This window comes from Melozone crissalis, unplaced genomic scaffold (assembly GCF_028551555.1).
Source record: "Melozone crissalis strain CALT ecotype California unplaced genomic scaffold, PUWL_Pcris_2 ptg000287l_1, whole genome shotgun sequence".
In the NCBI taxonomy this organism is placed as follows: domain Eukaryota; kingdom Metazoa; phylum Chordata; class Aves; order Passeriformes; family Passerellidae; genus Melozone; species Melozone crissalis.
The window spans coordinates 250,386-267,762 of NW_026536040.1; the positions used below are offsets into that span (position 1 = coordinate 250,386).

General features: G+C 43.5%; 1 protein-coding gene across 1 annotated transcript in view; it reads left to right on the forward strand.

Moving 5' to 3' along the window:
• The window catches only part of LOC128949766 (inositol polyphosphate 4-phosphatase type II-like), a 198,326-nt gene that overhangs the window by 108,575 nt on the left and 72,374 nt on the right, over nucleotides 1-17,377 (forward strand). The window contains exons 5-7 of the mRNA XM_054294622.1: nucleotides 1,076-1,187; nucleotides 2,799-2,871; nucleotides 7,698-7,845. Coding sequence (XP_054150597.1) covers nucleotides 1,076-1,187; nucleotides 2,799-2,871; nucleotides 7,698-7,845 — 333 coding nt within the window. The remainder of the gene's footprint in view (nucleotides 1-1,075; nucleotides 1,188-2,798; nucleotides 2,872-7,697; nucleotides 7,846-17,377) is intronic.

A 17,377-nucleotide genomic window follows, 5' to 3' on the forward strand; every position in this document is an offset into this window, starting at 1 on the left:
TACTGTACGAGCTGAACTTGTTTAATGGGTCCCTTCCAACTCAGCATATTCAATAATTCTGTGGTTTAATGATTTTATGACATTGAAGTTTTCTATGTATTCTTTTTTCTTGATTCATCACTCTTCATTTCCACTGCTCAGAAAAGACACAGTATTGCCCCACACGTATTTGTTTTGATTCTCCTTCCTCGCTGTGTTTTTGTAATTGTGCTGAACTTATTCTCGTCATTTCCTTTTTGCCTATTTTTGCTTGGTGCCTTTTGTTACCCTTTCCTCATTATTATGAAACTATCAGTTACTCTTCTTTCCTTCCTTTAAAAAAAAAAAATCTAGCTGTTCAGAAGAAGTCAGGGAGATAAACTTGGTGCTGTGCTGCCAGTGAAAGCTGAAAAAGCATTTGGTATCTTTCAGGAGTTTAAATCCTTGTTTCTTCCTAAAGGAAGTCAGCAATGCTCTTCCCTCGGTGATGTACATCTAAATTATTTGTTTTTGATTAATTGAAAGTAAACTATTTATGGGGATGATAATGAAGGAATTCACCTGTAACTATACTACCATTCCCATATAGTTCAAGAAATGGGATGGATTCTGAATAATTTCTCTGTGGAGGGATTACAAAGGGAAACGTGATATTCAGATTAGCTTCACTGTTTTGGTTTTGCAGGGATTCTGTTAATACACTCTGTCCTTTCTTTGCAGATTGTTAGGAAACAAAGCCATGTACTCTGCATTGGGATTGCAGATCCTAAGTGGAATATTGGTGCAGTGTTACAGCCCTTTATCCAATGGTCCACAAAGAGGATAAGGTCTAGAATGAGAACCTGGCAGTGTTCATGGATTCATGCACCATTCATAGCACTTACCTGTCCTCAGTGTTGTGATGAGAGCTTTCATTGTCCTGAAGAAGTTGCCTCATTGTTGTTAACATTTGGTTTGTGATGGTAAATAGCCAGCTCAGTAGCGGTGGCTGCACTTTACAGAATGGAGAGGGCACTAAATATTTACTGATGTTATTCTAATTGAAAGGATTTGATGCTGCAAGTGACCCGGTGTCATGGGTTGGTTTTTTTCCCAGGACATCTGATGGTGGAAAGACAGTTGGTACCATTGAAGTCAATCTTATGAAGATGGGAGAGCTGGATGAGGGGGAAACAGACCACATCACAGCAGATGCTCAGGATCAAAAGGTAGAAACTCAGTTTATTGCACAAAGTTAATTAGAATGATCTGTTGTACCAGATGTCTAAAATACTAATTACCAAATTGGGTTAAGAACTTAAAACAAAATTTGTGGCGCAAGTGCTGTGTAAACTTATCTCCCTCATCCAAAAAAACCAAATTCATGAAGATGTACAGAGTAATATCCTAACCTGAGTTTCCTAGGCCCTCTCCTTCTTGAAGAAAAAAATAGCTTATTTTTATCTCAACTGAATATATTTGATCACTTCTGATAAAAACTGTCCAGAGAGATGCCATAAATACAGCTTCTTTTTTCCTTGGACAGCTGGTCTGGTTTCTGCCCTTGAAGTCCTGTTTATGTTGATTTTTATGTGCAATCTGTGCCCACAATACTGAAAAGCTGGAAGAATGACAGACAGGCAAAGCAAAGAAGAGGTAAATTCCCTTGCAAAGGGGCAGGTTCATCTGCATTAAATGGGAGCACACAATTTTTGCAGCCCGAATACAACAGTTCACTGCTTAACACTGTGGTGTATCCTGTTCTTCCTGAATAAAAGGAAATATTGCTACAGGGAATGCAGGATTTTTTTGTTTGGAAGTTACATATAAAACTATTTTTTGAGCAGAGGACATTATTTTCAGTATCTTTTCTGCATAGCAAAATCAGTCTGAGGGTAAATTTCACACTTTTTTTTCACTGCTTATCTCAGAGAACTTCAATGCCTTAGATGAGTGTGACCAGTTCCAAAAAAGCAACAAATGCTGTGAAATCTTCCTGACTTTGACCCGTAAAACTTGCACAATATAGGCAACATGAGCTGTTTTTTTCAGCCTTCTCTTTTATTTGGCTTTTCTTCCACTGCAGAATGTGGAATGAGACTCCTTGCAGTTATTGGAGATGTAGTTACTGAGCTCTGTTGGGCCTGGGGGACACAGAAGGCTTTAATAGCAGCTTTCTAGGGGTTTCTAATACTTGTAAAGAGAGACCAGACTCATGACCAATGTATGGTCTTTAAAGGAGTCCTTGGTTTGTACAAATCAGTGGCAACACAGTCTTGGATTATATGTTGATAGTGAGGATGCAATTGTGAGAATGGTGAGTCATTGAATTAATAAAAAATAAATAAGTTTTGAACTGGTGAATCACAAAATCTGAGCACATTTTAAGGACTTTTTTGTGCTTCCTGCTTTTCCCTTGTTTAAAAATTAATGAAGGGTTTTCTTGCACTGTGCATGTGAAAACTGCTTTGTCTAAAGAAACCTCTTCGAAAGTATGGAACTTGTCAAAAATGGTTTTAAACTAAAGTGCCTTATTTTTATAGTAAAACGTATTAAGCTAAACTATTACTATCTCTCAACATTTCTGCCATAATACTGGTAGGAAGCATTTCTGTTTTGTTATGGAACAGCTGATCATATTTTTTTCATTTTCTTGGCTATAATTCTGATTGTGTTTCAGTATCTTGGAACAGAAATATAAAGAAAAATGTAAATTCTAAGTAAGACTTTGGAAGTTTGTATTATTATCACTCATGGTTTTCAGCCTACCTTTTATAAACTGCCATGGATTTATCTCAGACCCCCTGAATGTGTCACATCTGTATTGTATTTTTTTGCAGTGTGCATTGGTTCGTGAGTGTACAGCCACTGAGGGCATAAGTGGGAAGGACAACCTGCCTTCCTTAAATGCAGGTAAGAATTCCAATATCTGTAAGAGACAGCTCTTGCAACTCCACCTCTGGTCCTGTAGAAATCACACAGATTCGTGGCAGAGCTCATCAATGTCTCTTCAAATGCTGCACAGATGTTCAAGTTCAATATTTTAGTGTTTTATACATGTTTGGCATTATCATTTCACGGAGAAGTTTGAATAAGTGTGTGTCAATTGCGCTTTCTGAAGCAGTGCTGAAATCTCCATCTCCTGCATCTTTACTGTTCAGTGATTTTCAGTGACTAAAAATCACTGTCAGTGACTTCCATGGGCATGGAATTACCATCATTAGTTTCTGTTGTGTCATTGCACGGCATTCTGTAAAATAATTCTGCATTATTTGTAAGTGAATACCCAGGACAATCAATCTCTCTCATTCATAACTGGTGAAGTGGCAGTTTCAGATTGATCTGGAAACTGTCTGTCCTAGAATGAAGGGAGCTGTTGGCAAGGCATTCTCAATTCTAGGCCAGCTTGGGCTTGAGTGCATGGTGTTAAACTAGATCTGTTTTTCTTTCATTATCTGAGGAGTATTACATGCTGATGTGCTGTGCCATAAAACCTTTATTAGCCCGAGTTTATGAATCTCCATTACTCGGCAATAACAATGTCACAAATAAGTTATATGGGTCATCTAAAACCACAGCACTGTCAAGAATTCTGTGTTTGCTACATACCGTTGAGGAGGAATGTTACCAAACTTTTACAACTTTTTAAAATCTTTCTTGAAACTTTTTAATCTGATTTCTCTGATAGGGCAGACTTTCTGAATCTGCTTTGCAGTCTGAAGGAAGCCCTAAAAACTGCCAAAAATTAAGTTCTTCCATATGTGTGTGAATATTGCATTTTTTTTCTGTGAGTTGTTGAGATTAGATCAGAATCAGAAAAAATATGTTCTAGAGAAATACCATTTATTTTCATCAATTCAAAGTGAGAAAGATGTTAATTGAGAATTTCTGAATGTGCCGGAGCTACATCCGGCTCCAGAAATTCCTGAACTGGAAATAGCTGGAGGCATGGAGGGTATCCTGTGTCTCCAGGTGTGTATTTATGGCTTTTCTTGGGCACAAGATACAGAGGCCAGGTGAAGGATTTCATCTAGCCCAGTGCAGTTCTTTGGTTGTGATTCTGTATGTCATCCAGATTAGTGAGACTTGAAGAAATGACATTTCTGCCAGAGAACGATGCTGATTCACAACAGATTGTTTTCTGTTTGTTGCCTCCCTTGTATAGGTCTGATTGGGGTTTTTTGTTGACTTCTTTTGTATAGGAAAATGCTGTAGGTTGTGAATATGTTTTGTTGGAACTTCCAAGGTAGATGTCAGTTTTAGGAATATTGAAGTCTCGATCAATTTGTCAAGAATATTTCCATGTGATTCTACAGTGTATCTAGGCAGCGTTTTCACATTTGTTATTGTCATATACAAACACAATATAAAACCAAAGCCCACCCAACACTACTCGGGTTTATAAAGTTATAAAGTCAAACACACCTTGAAGAGCTTTTTTTTTTTTTTTTTTTTTTGTCATTTTTTGGGTTGTCAGGCTTTTTTTAAAGAATTGAGGGGAAAGAGGTGCATATGCAAGAAATGACAGCATGCAGGCTATTGGGAAGAGTTTGCACTCACAGGAAGTTTTTCTCAGATAAATAATTAGTCTTCAGTCTGTTTCCTGTATTTGTGACTTTCTCTTCTCGTGCAGCATCACCTCCACTTTCCTGCTGACATGCTGTGCTCATACAGAACTGCCCCCAGAACAGTATGTTTTCCATATACATTCATATTTAGTTCACGTGTATGCTGCTGTAAAGCTTTCTGGTATTTTCTTGTTGTTTATCAGGCCTTCAAAATGATGAAACTGAAAAAAAAAGCTGCCTCTGTGAATCCTTAAGCTTGTAGGCATAGAAGCATGCTGGCATTCTTGTGAAATTTAAATCCTAGGATAGGGAACTCTCAGCCCTCCAGTGAGTTATGAGATGCTTGTTGAGCGAGTGGGAATAAGCAGTGTGTTTCAGAGCCTTATCACTATTGCTTCTATACCTCCAGAGACTGAATTTACGTCTCAAAATTCAGTTACTTATTTATAATGCTGGAGAGTTTGCCAGTTGTTTACATGTAAACAAATTGCATTCTAAATTAAAAAAGAAAGATAAGAAAAGTAATTGAAATTAAGCAAAATTAGGAAAGCTTTAATTATTATTCCTGAGGTAATACACATCATATTCCTATGCTACAAAGAAAGATATAAATAGGAACACTGTTAGCAAATTAATATATGGCAAAGATATGCTTTGATCTGTGTTCAATAGGGAATGAAAATAAAACCAGAGTATTCAATCTTTTATTATTTTTATTGTACTTTCAGGGGAAGCAATGTGAAGGATATTGCATGGAATAAAAAGCACAGAGGTTCTTCATATTAAAAATGACAATGTCCAAAAATATTCATGGGTAAATATATGGCATTGGCTTTCAGGCTTGATGCTGTGGAGAAAAGCTTTTAAAACAGAGTTTTCTCTTTTTTAACCACTGCAGTTCATGTGGATTTTGGGTTTTCTTCAATGCCTCTCATGATCACTGTCTGAGTACAGCAAGGATTATCTTTATGAAACTTCCACTCATTTTAATCACTACTTTTTATGAAAACCAATTCTAGTCTCACCCTTCTTATTGTACATGCCCTCTAGAATTTGGTTCTAGACAACTTGTTACAGGTAGAAATTAATTATTGTTGCAGTTGGAGGGGAAGATACTTCTGAGATTTTTATGGAGTTGCATGCCTTCAGTAGTTCTGTTTATAGGGAAAAAACATCAAGTACTTATGCAGCTTTTATTGGCCTTAAATCTTAAGCTTTAGCAATACTGCATATTGGGATTATTTGGGAAAAATGCCCAGGCTTTTTTTGACTTTGTAAATGAAATTTTCTTCTTAAACCCATGGATTTGACCATTTAAAAAACTTACAACACACTTGAGATTATCCCCATCTGAAAATTCAGACCTGAATCAAAGACCTGAAGATGAAGCCAGTACCTGGAGAGGAGTTTAATAATTCTAGCCACAATAAAAGTCACAACTTTGAATCCATATTTTTAGTGTTCTTTGTCCCTTGGTGCAGTTGTGATGGGTTTTCTGGGCTTTGTTTTACTTTGTGATGGTGGCAACATTGGGGAGATGGGAGGAAAGAGATTTTTCAGATACATATTTGCATTAGGTTCTCACAGATTAATGTGCATTTTTCAGTGTAGTCGATTCTGAGTGTGAATTTAAGGGCTGCTCTTGGAAAAAATCCCTTGATAAACTCCTTAGGAAGTAGATATAAAAAGGTAAAATAAAGAATCTTTTGTGTCAGGGGCATCATCATTTAAAATGTCCAGGTAATATGCTGATCGGGGGGCACAACAGAAAAAACAGTACCAACTCAAAATTATCATCTGGTTTGGCAGTTTTCTGTTTAAGGCCAGACTTGAATTAGCCCTTGAATTAGCCCTTAGTTTCCTGAGGTTTGAACATTGAGATATTTTGGGTATTGATAGTAAAGAAAAATTGCTCTTTTTAATATGTCAGAGAAATTAAGCATCTCTTTCGCTTATTTCACAATACTGAGTGAAAATTTAGTTTTTGAAAGTAAAATCACTAAGAACTAAAGGCAAAATTACTCTAAAAAGGCTCATAAAATGACAATAAAATGGCAAGAAGTGCTTATAATGTACTGTAATTAAGAAATAGTTGGCTTCTGATTGTAAAGGCGTAAATTATAACATCTGTATTGTCTCACCCTTCCCAAGAGATTGAAAATAGAATAAAAGTTTTTTAAGACTCGGTTGCTCCATCTCTGGATCAGAAAAGGGCATAATCCAACAACAGTTTTTCATCCAAGATTGCTGATGAAAGACATCTCAGTGGAGTGATGGGAATATAGAGCAGTGCGACCACTTAAACATTGCTCCTTTCTTCGGGTTGCAAGCAGTGGGTTTATTATCAGTGTATTTAAATCTCTGGTCTTCTTTTAGGCCTTTCCTAAAGGATATTTGTTAAAAATCCTGATTGCTTAGATAGACAAGGCAGTTTGGGTACCTTTTATTTTTAATTCTCTATAAATCAGACTACATAAACATTAATGGTGTCTGTGAAATGTCTGTTAGTAGCTGTCACTGTTAGTAGCTGTCACTCATTCCAAGTCAAGTGATGTTCTTATGTCACATTGCAATAGTGATCTGAAAACTGTGTGTGTAACATATCGACAGGGCTGTTATATTTATTTCTATGTAGTGGCAGTGTCTTGACCCCATCAAAGTTCCAGGTAACTCTAATATGTTCAAGTTTCCTTTAATGCAGAAGCACACCTCCAATTTGCATTAATGATTTGTGTGTGCATGTCCAGGGGAAGATGCAGCTGAACCCTGAGTCCTGTGCAATTTATTGGAATTGTGAGTGGTGCTGGCAAGCTGTGGTGGTGGCTGTACTGAGTTCATTGTTCATTTGTGCTCTCTGGTTTTCCTAACTCCAGCTGAAATGCAAGAAAAGAGAGTCTGATTGACATTCTCACTACTTTGAAGACCTAAATTCAAAAGTTAGCTACTCTGCTGGTAAAATGCGATTTATTGATGTACTAGTAATACTTTGCCCTCCACATGCTGGTATAAAAATGAAATAGATATTAAATGTTTTTAGTGGAATTTTAATGATACTAAAATTAATTTTGTAAGCTAGGGGGAAATAATATAATAATTATGCAGGTTATTGTCATAAATGTTTGGACTCATATAAGCACATGAAAGCAATGATATTATTTTTGCTCTTTGCAGTGTTGAGAAACCCTGTTTGTAAGTTGTATAGATTCCCTACTTCTGACAACAAGTGGATGCGGATCCGGGAGCAGATGGCTGAGACCACCCTCTCCTTCCACGTTCCTAAAGAACTAATAAATCTGCACATAAAGGAGGACATGAGAAGGTAAGGAAGAGGCAGCAATATAAATTATATTTTTCTGACTTTGAATCATGCAGACGAGGAGCTAAAATATATTTATTTGTAGTATGAAATGGGCACTTTTATAGCTGCTAAGAATTTACAGCTGTAACTGAACAGAATTGATTGCTCAATAGGACTCCAGTGACCTCATAAGTTCTGAGCAATGAACTGTGCTAAAGTGCAGTCATGGCTTTAAACCTGTTAGCACCACCGTTTGATTAACAATTTAAATATTCTGGAACATTAGCATTTTATAAAGGATCAGAAAATGACAGGGGGCTGAGCAACATTGTGCTGTGTTTGGCTATGTGTCTGGGTAGAGTTAATAACATAGACAAACATTATGCCATGAAAAATGACAAGTTTATAGTGAATAAAGGAGCAATGAGGATAAAATGGACATTCCTTTAGCTAATCTAAATTAGTTGGCATAAGAAAAGGATTCCAAAGTAATGTTTGTTTGAAACCCTAACGTTTGGCCTCATAACCCAGAGAGATATCTGAGAATCATAACAATGTGTATGACCTGGAGAAAAAGGAGAATAGAGAACACAGGTGTCCCAAAAGCCTTTGAATGTCCAATTTGCCATTGCAGTGATTAAAATGGAGCCTGTCCTTGAACCCTTGTAAGCTGTGCTGATAAAATTTGGGGAAACATCTTTTTAAGTAACCCAGGGCTACCCTGAAGACAGTGCCTCCTTCTTCTTCCAGCGATAATGGATGATGTAGAAGATATTGCCTCCTTCCTCATGCAAGTTACTTAACACATAGATGGGCAGCTGGTCTCATGTGTAAGAGTGATGCTGGGACCCAGTGCTGCATTCCAAAGCCATCCTGTGCGCTTTGAGGCAATTCCTTCCTGTTGTGTCACATCCCAAAACAACCTGTTGTGGCTGTTTGTTCTGCAGTACCAAGCTTCTTTTCCTTTTTTTATTTACCCCATCTGTTGCTTCCCTGTGATGTTTATATGCCAATAGAACAGCATGTGGGAGGCTGGAATCTTGATTTTAATAAAGTCACTGGACTGATACATCCTTATGCATGGTGATGATGGGTTATAAAATTCCTATGAATTGTTATAATAGTTTATTTTATTCATTTAGTACTGTGTTTAGGCATTTATGGCCTCATCTTGTTTGAGAATACTTATGGGCAAGGTTTTTGCAGTAAGCAATAAAAATAGATTATACTGAGTCTCACAGTTCATGCACTTCCCATATTTTCATTTGCCTCATGGGTAAGTGCCTTTTAAATGTTAGAGGATTACTTGAACCACTTTTACTACTTCTGCATTATTCTCTCCAAAGGCATAATACAAGTAATAGCCCTTGTTGTTGTATCATATTATAGAATTCACCTCCCTGGACAAACTCCTAGTAAGAATTCACCATGGTGGGGTTTTCTCTTCACCAAAATAAAGATTTGAAAAAGAAACAGAAGTAACAGTGGCACAAAGATTGAGATAAGTGCCTCTGATTTTCCTGACTGCCGGTGTGGTTGAGCTGTTCAAGCCTAGTTGAAAGTGTGGGTGTGAAAGAAAGAGACCAAGTGATTGATGCAGTCTGGAGGAGGAGATAAGACTAACCAAAATGAGCAACACTATGTAGAATACCAGCAGATGGTGGGAACAGGAGCATCTGTGTCATCTACCATCATATAAGAGTGTGAGTTGGAGCTTCTGCTTTGTCTGGCCTTTCTTTTTCAAGAAAAGCAATTGTGGAGATGTGTGTTCTTGTGGAGTCCTTACACTTGTAGTCTAGTAGAACGTGTGAGGAGGATGCTGCTATATTCGGTGTGGGCTCAAGTATTCTTCTCTGTGTCTTTTCCCCTCTGTTAGTATAAAAGGATAAATATTTCTGTCTCAGAAGCCACTTATCATACTCAGCCTGTTTCATTTTTTTTATTGTGGCTTCAATATAGTCAGGCCTGAAGCAATTATCTATAAAAATGTGCCAGTAAGTGTTAATGCTATTCAGTATTCATTAAAAATTGTAGTTTAAATTCCCTTTTCTCGCCATCTTGAGATTGATTGTCTCTTGATAAAACTTCAGTGTTCATTGTTAACCAAACCCTTTCATTTATTGACATGATGCTTTGAAATTTGTAACTTCTAACAGTATTTGACTTTATTTTAACTTTAAGGGAAAGAATTTAAAGCAGGAATGGAAGCAAAATGATCTTAAAGTAGGAAGGGAGAAACAAGTTAAATTTAGCTTATAATTGTCTACACTTTTGTATAATAAAAAGTGTAGTGGATAGAAATTTAAAAGGAACTTAAAGTTTTCATCTCTTAGGAACCATATAAAATCGTATCATGGCTTTGCAAATCCCAGTCTATTCTCCTCACATGCATAGGAAAAGAGGCTTTAAAATAATTTTAAATGTATTTGTTGCCATTTTTGGGGTGGGTAGTTTGCTCATGGGGTTCTGGTGGGGTTTCTTTTGTCTCTTTTTTCTGCTTTGTTTTCTCTTTTTCTGTTTCTAAACAACTGTTCAGGGCATGCAAAGGTAAGCACAACTCACATTGAAGTTTTTAGTTGCCTGTCGGGTCAGGCTCACCAAAACTTGAAATAATTTTGGGAAATTCTGTAAGGAGACAAAAATTGCAACTGTTTTCAAGAGAGTCTAAAATGAGATTATTAGTAGAGAAAGAAAAACATGCCTTTTTTTTTTTCTTTTTTTTCTTTTTTTTTTCTTATTGACTCCTCCGTAATAATTATTTGCCTGGTTTGGAAACAACAGAGTGAAAAAGCTATGAGTATTTTATTTCTGGAGGGAATGTTATATTGTTTGTCTGGAGTTTATTGCCTATATATCACAGAAGCATATCTTGTAGCAAAGAAAAATGAGAGTAATTTTATCTGATTCTGTTCTTTAAAAAAAAAAAAAAAATTGAAGTGGTTATCCATACATTTTAAAGTGAACTTTGTTAGGAAGAATAATTCCTGTGCTCCTTTCCTTAGAAGCTTCTAAACTTCCATTATGTATGAATGATTGAGTCATATCCCAAAGCTATAGTTTATATTTACTCCAAAGCTGCTGTTTGATAAATATTCAGAATTTTTAAGCTGTTACAATATTACAGAAGTTTTGCAAATATAATCTGCAGAAATGTCCCCTCTTGTTTTGAATCCTGCTAAGCTCTTTGCTTCTGATGTGTTGTAGTGTGTTTTTAAGTTTCTTGTTTTGTTCCCCCATTTTAGGTATTATTCTCTCCCTGTTCTTTGTAAGATGGTTCTTCCCCCTCCAGTTTTCCCGCCACAGAGTCTTTGGCAGTTATGTTACCACGGTTACCCCTGCCCCCCTTATTTGTCAATCTCCCAAGTTACATAACTGCTCCTCCCTTATCCCACCATATAAGTAAAGTTTTCCTCCTCCCTGGGCCCAGTCAATCACCCCCCACTCCTCCCTGCTTTCGAGAACATTCTTCTCTCTGGGGGTCATAGTTGGCTGGCGTCCCAGGGCCCCTCCTTTGTTCTATGTTTATTGGATAAGTTCTTGTGTCAGTTTTCTTATGTACCTCCCCACATGTTCCCCTATTGGTTAGCTGGGCTTCCCCTCCCGTCTCCACCCCTTCCCTGTAAAACTCTGTCTCCCCCCGTGTTCGGGGCCATTTTGCTGTGGGTTTTTCCACCTGTTGGTTGCCCTGTGCTGCATGTGGGCTCTTCAATAAACCGACGTTTTACCCCCAGCAAGTGGTCGCCTCCTCTCTCGTCTCGTCCAGCGCGAACCCAAGTCCGCAATCCAGCCCAGCCCGAGGCCAGGATGCCAAGGGGGGCTGGCCTCAGATGCGCAGGGGCGTCGGCCGCTTTACCCCTTCAGCTAGCCGGACTTAGGGCCGTGTACGCCCTCGCGCAGTTTGCCGTCCAACGTTGGGGCCGACGAAGTGGACTTTTGACCACGGACTGGACCCTGCGGAGTTGGGATTTACTTACCCTCTGGACGCCAGACTACCCCGGGTAGTAGCAGGCTTCGTTTTAGAAGCAGCGCTCCCCGGCGGAAGGGAGTCGGGACTCCTCGCACCCTCAGAGGACGACTCCCCGAGACGAGTGACCTTCGCCTGGTTTTTTCTTTGTCGCCGCAGCAGGATTGGTGAGTTCGGGCCCCGTCCTGGGGACTCTCCGGCTTCCCCTCTGCCTTTTTAACTTTCCCTAGGGGTATATGCCCTGCGTTGGGGACCTACCCCCCCGCCTTCTCTCCTTGAGGTTTTTCCTCGTCCCCGCGCCGTTTTTGTTTTCTCTTCCCTTTGGGTGCCGGATTTCCCCAGACGTGGGGCCGCACCCATCACCCAATCTCTTTTTCCCTCCGGCTGTTTACCCAGACTTTGGGGCAGTGGGGGGGGCAGGGGCCGGCGGCAGGCGGCTCATTGTTTAAGTTCTCGTTGTTTCCCGGGCGTGCGGTTGCGTCATCAGAGGATTTTCCCCCTTTCTAGCGGTAGCAGTTTCTGCTCTAGAAAGGCGCAATGGGAAAATCCCAGAAGGAGGTTTATTATGTTGTGAAGGGTTTGTTGCTTGGGGGTGGTCAGAAAGCCCGCAAGCAGGAGTTAAAATGTTTAGTTAAGTGGGTATTTTCTAGGTTTCCCGAGGTCTCCCCGGAACGCGTAAAAGAGCCGCGGTTTTGGGCAGCCGTTGTGGCAAAATTAGAAGAGGCCATAAATTCCGGGGAGACAAAACTAGCCACCGTGGCGTATTGCGCGCGCAGAGTTCATGCGACACTCGGCGTGCCTGTGGAGCCTAAGAAATGTCCCGCGGTTTCTGGTTTGTCCCCTCGTTCTCCTCGTTCAGTTGCCCTTGTCCCCCAAACCTTTCCCTCGTCCCGTAGGCATGAGCCCTCGAGGGGGATTTTGAGGGCCGACCAGAGGCAGGGTGTCCATCCTGCCCCTGCTCCCCCTCGACCGGCTCGGCCTCCCCCTTCGAGGAGCCCTGGCCAGGCTCCTTCTCTTCCCTTACCCTCCAACCCGGTCCCCAAGTCCCCGGTTCCAAACCCCAAAGTTGTTCGGTTTTGCGACGACCCTCAAAAGGGGTCCCTTGGTGCCCGAGATGGCGGCGGCCACGCGGCCGCTCCCGCCAGGGCTCTTTCTTCTGCTCCTAACCCTTTCCTCCCTAATGCTAACCCTTTCCTTCCCCTGGACCGAACCTCTTTTTCGGTTGTCCCTCCCCCATCTCTTTCCTCTGCTCCTTCCATTTCTCCGCCCTCCGATCCTCCGTCGGCTCCTCCCCAGGTTCCTCCCCCAGTTCAGCCCCCTGTTTACTCCTCCCCTGCTCCACCTTCATACTCTGCTCCGCCTCCGAACTCCACCCAGGGGGCGGAGAGGGGCGGTGTGCCGCGCCCACTCCCTCGCCCTGCCCCATTGCCAGACTCCGCCTCAACCTCCTCCAACTCCGGTTCCCACGCTCCCCCTTCCGGTTCTCACGCCTTGTGTTCGGGGTGGGGGGGGATGGATGACTGGAAGCCGGGGCAGGCGCCTTTATTGGAAGCCGCTCCGGTTACGTACCACCTCAGCGGGGAGGGGAGCTCTCAGGCCCAGTGGGTGCCTTTAGCACAGGCCCGGATTAAGAAACTGTGCAAGGCGCAGAAGGACTACTCCCGCGGGTCTGAATACTTCTGGGGTATGCTCCGGAATGCCCTTGCACAGGGAGATCTGGTGCCGGCGGACCTGAGGGCCCTTTTCTCTAGTTTAACAAGACCCATGGAGTTTAGGGTCTGGGTGGGGGAATGGAGGAGGGAGATAGTGGAGGTTCTCCCGATTCTTTGGGGGAATCCTTCAGTGTCTCATGACGCGGCCGGTTTGGCAATTTCCCAAGAATATCTTTTAGGCGAGGGACAGTGGGCAGAGGGGATAGCTCAAGCAAAGGCCTTGTTCTCGTCTCAGCTTGTAGAGACCGCTAAGGCAGCAGAGCGGGCCTTTTATAAGCTAGAGGTGATGACCTCCCAATGGGAGGACGATGAAGTCCGGCAGGGGCCGCAAGAGCCTTACATGGTTTTTATCGAGCGCCTCTACAGATACGTGGAGGCGCAGGCGACCGGGGACGACGACAGGGAGAAGATGCTCTGGAGGATGGCGTATAGCAACGCCAACCTAGAGTGTCGGAAGGCCATCAGGAGGCTCCCTCGAAGTCCCCGGCCCACGGTGGAGGCCATGATAGAGGCCGTGGTAGGCCAGGTATCCTTACCATCGCGGCCTAAAAGAGCCTCAGTGGCTTTTGCGGAGGACCCCGAACCGGACTTCTTTGATATAGAAGCTGCCCCCGTTGCCGGGCCCCCAACACCCGGGTCCGGCAGAAGATCAACAGCCACCCACCCCTGCCACCTCTGTGGCAAGACAGGGCATTGGATGCCTCAATGCCAGATGCGATTAGATTATTTGGAGTATAGAAGGAAGCGGGAAAAGGAGGAGAGTAAGGGCACAAAAAACTAGGCCTGGAGCGCAGCCCCTCCCTGCGCGAAGACAAAAATGCGGCAGGCCACTTAACAACAAGCGGGGAGGGAGGAGACGACAGAGAGCTGCCGTACACACTGCCGGATTTGTCTTACTTAGTACCAGACTTGACACATACCTGTGGTATTCAGCCTACACCTGCGCTTGACACCATGTCCTCTGTCCCTACAGGCTGCAGCTAACTAGGGACTTCTATCTCCCTAGTAGTGACATCCAGCTGGTGTCTGTCGACCTGCAACACCCGGGTCGCTGGAGGAAACTTGGACGTTGCAGGTGGACAGTCGTCGGGGACACAAAGCACACACCGCGAGACATTCACATCGTCCCTGGTCTAGTAACTACCGACCGGGACCGTTTCGCGGTAGGGCTGTACTGTGTCTGACCCCCACTCTTCCTCCCTAAGGGACAGATCATTGCCCAGGCTATTCCGGTTCCAGATAAAGATAATTGGAAGAACTCCGTGGAGAAGACATCGCCTCCGACAGTAGCCTGGGCACAGCTGGTGGGGAGGGAGAAGCCCCGCCTGACTTGTCAGCTCTCGTTGGGAGGGGACAGAAAGATCGTGAGGGGTCTTTTGGACACAGGTGCGGATGTGACGATCATTCCCTCTCGGGAGTGGCCGTCACATTGGGACTTGCAAAGCGCTGCGGGCACAATCTCAGGTGTTGGGGGCCTTCAATTGGCCAATCAATCCAAGAGCATTGTGCAAATTAAGGGGCCCGATGGGCAATTGGCCTCTATACGCCCGTTCGTTTTAGATTATACCGAGCCTCTCTGGGGAAGGGACCTACTAGCCCAGTGGGGAGCCAGAATTGACCTCCCAAAGGCTCCCCAGGTTTTTCGGGCAGTGGCCACTGAGGAGCGCCAGACCTGGAAGCTGAATTGGCTGTCAGATAAACCAGTACAGGTCTTGCAGTGGCCACTCAACAAGCAAAAATTAAAAGCGCTCAATGAGCTCATTCAGGAGCAGTTACTGAAAGGCCACCTGGTGGAGACAATGTCACCTTGGAACTCCCCAGTGTTTGTCATTAAGAAGCCTAATAAGGACAAGTGGCGGCTCCTGATCGACCTCCGCCAAATTAACGAACAAATAATGGACATGGGTCCTCTTCAGCCAGGGATGCCTTCCCCAGCAATGCTCCCCCAAAACTGGAATTTGGCAGTTATAGATATAAAAGATGGTTTTTTCCAGATTCCCCTGCACCCAGACGATGCCCCGCGCTTTGCGTTCACGGTTCCATCCATCAATCGTGAGTCCCCAGCCAAGCGCTATCATTGGCGAATGCTTCCGCAAGGCCTAAAGAACAGCCCTGTGATCTGCCAATGGTATGTCGCTTTGCTGCTGTCACCCATACGTACAGCCCTCGGGGATGCCGTCATCATTCACCATTACATGGACGACATCCTCGTGTGTGCACCCGACCACAGTCTGCTTGCCCATGCGCTTGACCTGACAACCAATGCGTTGGTTGCTGCAGGGTTCGAGCTCCAGCAGGACAAAATTCAGCGGATGCCACCTTGGAAATACCTGGGCCTCGAAATCACAAAGCGGACCATTGTTCCACAGAAATTGGCTATTAGGACAAAAGTCCAGACCCTAGCGGATGTCCATCAGCTGTGTGGGTCTTTAAATTGGGTGAGACCCTGGCTAGGCATTTCAACTGAAGACCTAGCCCCCCTTTTCAATTTGTTGAAAGGGGGAGAGGGGCTGAGTTCCCCTAGGGCTCTCACCCCAGAGGCAGGGGTGGCTTTGGAGAAGATACAGAAAGTTATTTTGGCCAGGCAGGCCCACCGTTACCATCCGGGCCTGCCCTTCAAATTTATTATACTGAGAAAATTGCCACATCTCCATGGCGTGATACACCAGTGGGACACCAGTGTAAAGGACCAGGGGCTGGGTGACCCCCTCTTAATTATAGAGTGGGTGTTTCTCAGCCACCATCGGTCCAAAAGAATGACACGGCCACAGGAGTTGGTAGCCGAACTGATCCTCAAAGCAAGATCGAGGATCAGGGAGCTGGCGGGGTGTGATTTCGCATGCATACATATCCCAATTAAATTAGAATCAGGACAACTCAAATTAAAGACCTTTGAAGAACTGCTGCAAACTAATGAATATCTTCAGTTTGCACTCGACAGCTACACCGGGCGCATCGCAGTAGATCGGCCGGCCCACAAATTATTCAATTCGGAGTTTAAATTATCGCTGAAAAAGGTTCAGAGCAGGAAGCTGCTGGATGCCTTGACAGTTTTCACAGACGCGTCTGGAGCATCCCACAAGTCAGTAATGACTTCGAAAGATTCTCAGACTCAGCAGTGGGAGACTGATGTTGTTGTTGTGGAGGGCTCTCCACAAGTTGCTGAGTTGGACGCAGTCGTCAGGGCATTCCAGAGGTTCCCTGGGCCTTCTAATTTGGTTACAGATTCTGCATATGTCGCAGGTATAGTGTCTCAAGCTGAGTCTGCGGTTCTTCAAGAGGTCACCAGCAAAAGATTATTTGAGTTGCTTAACAGGCTCGTCGAGCTAGTCTCCCACCGCGAGCACCCTTTTTATGTTATGCATGTGAGATCACATACTGCTCTGCCCGGGTTTATTGCGGAAGGCAACCGTTGTGCCGACTCTCTGGCCGCGGCTGCTGTTACGCAGGCCCCTCTCCCAGACGTGTTCGGCCAGGCTAAGATCAGTCACCAACTTTTCCATCAGAATGCGCCTGGCCTGGTCCGGCAGTTCAGTCTGACACAGGATCAGGCCAAGGCAATAGTGGCCACATGTCCCCAATGCCAACAAGATCAGATGCCTACTGTGGCCTCAGGGGCCAATCCCCGAGGTTTGGCGAGCTGCGAAGTGTGGCAGATGGACGTGACGCATGTCCCATCTTTTGGTCGATTGTGTTACGTCCATGTCTCAGTTGATACCTTCTCTGGGGCTATCTATGCTTCTGCCCACACAGGTGAAAAGGCAGCGGATGTGCAGAAGCATCTGCTTCAGGCATTCGCTGTCTTGGGCATCCCTAGGGCCCTAAAAACAGATAATGGCCCTGCGTATACCTCCAAGGAGCTGCAGAGCTTCCTGCA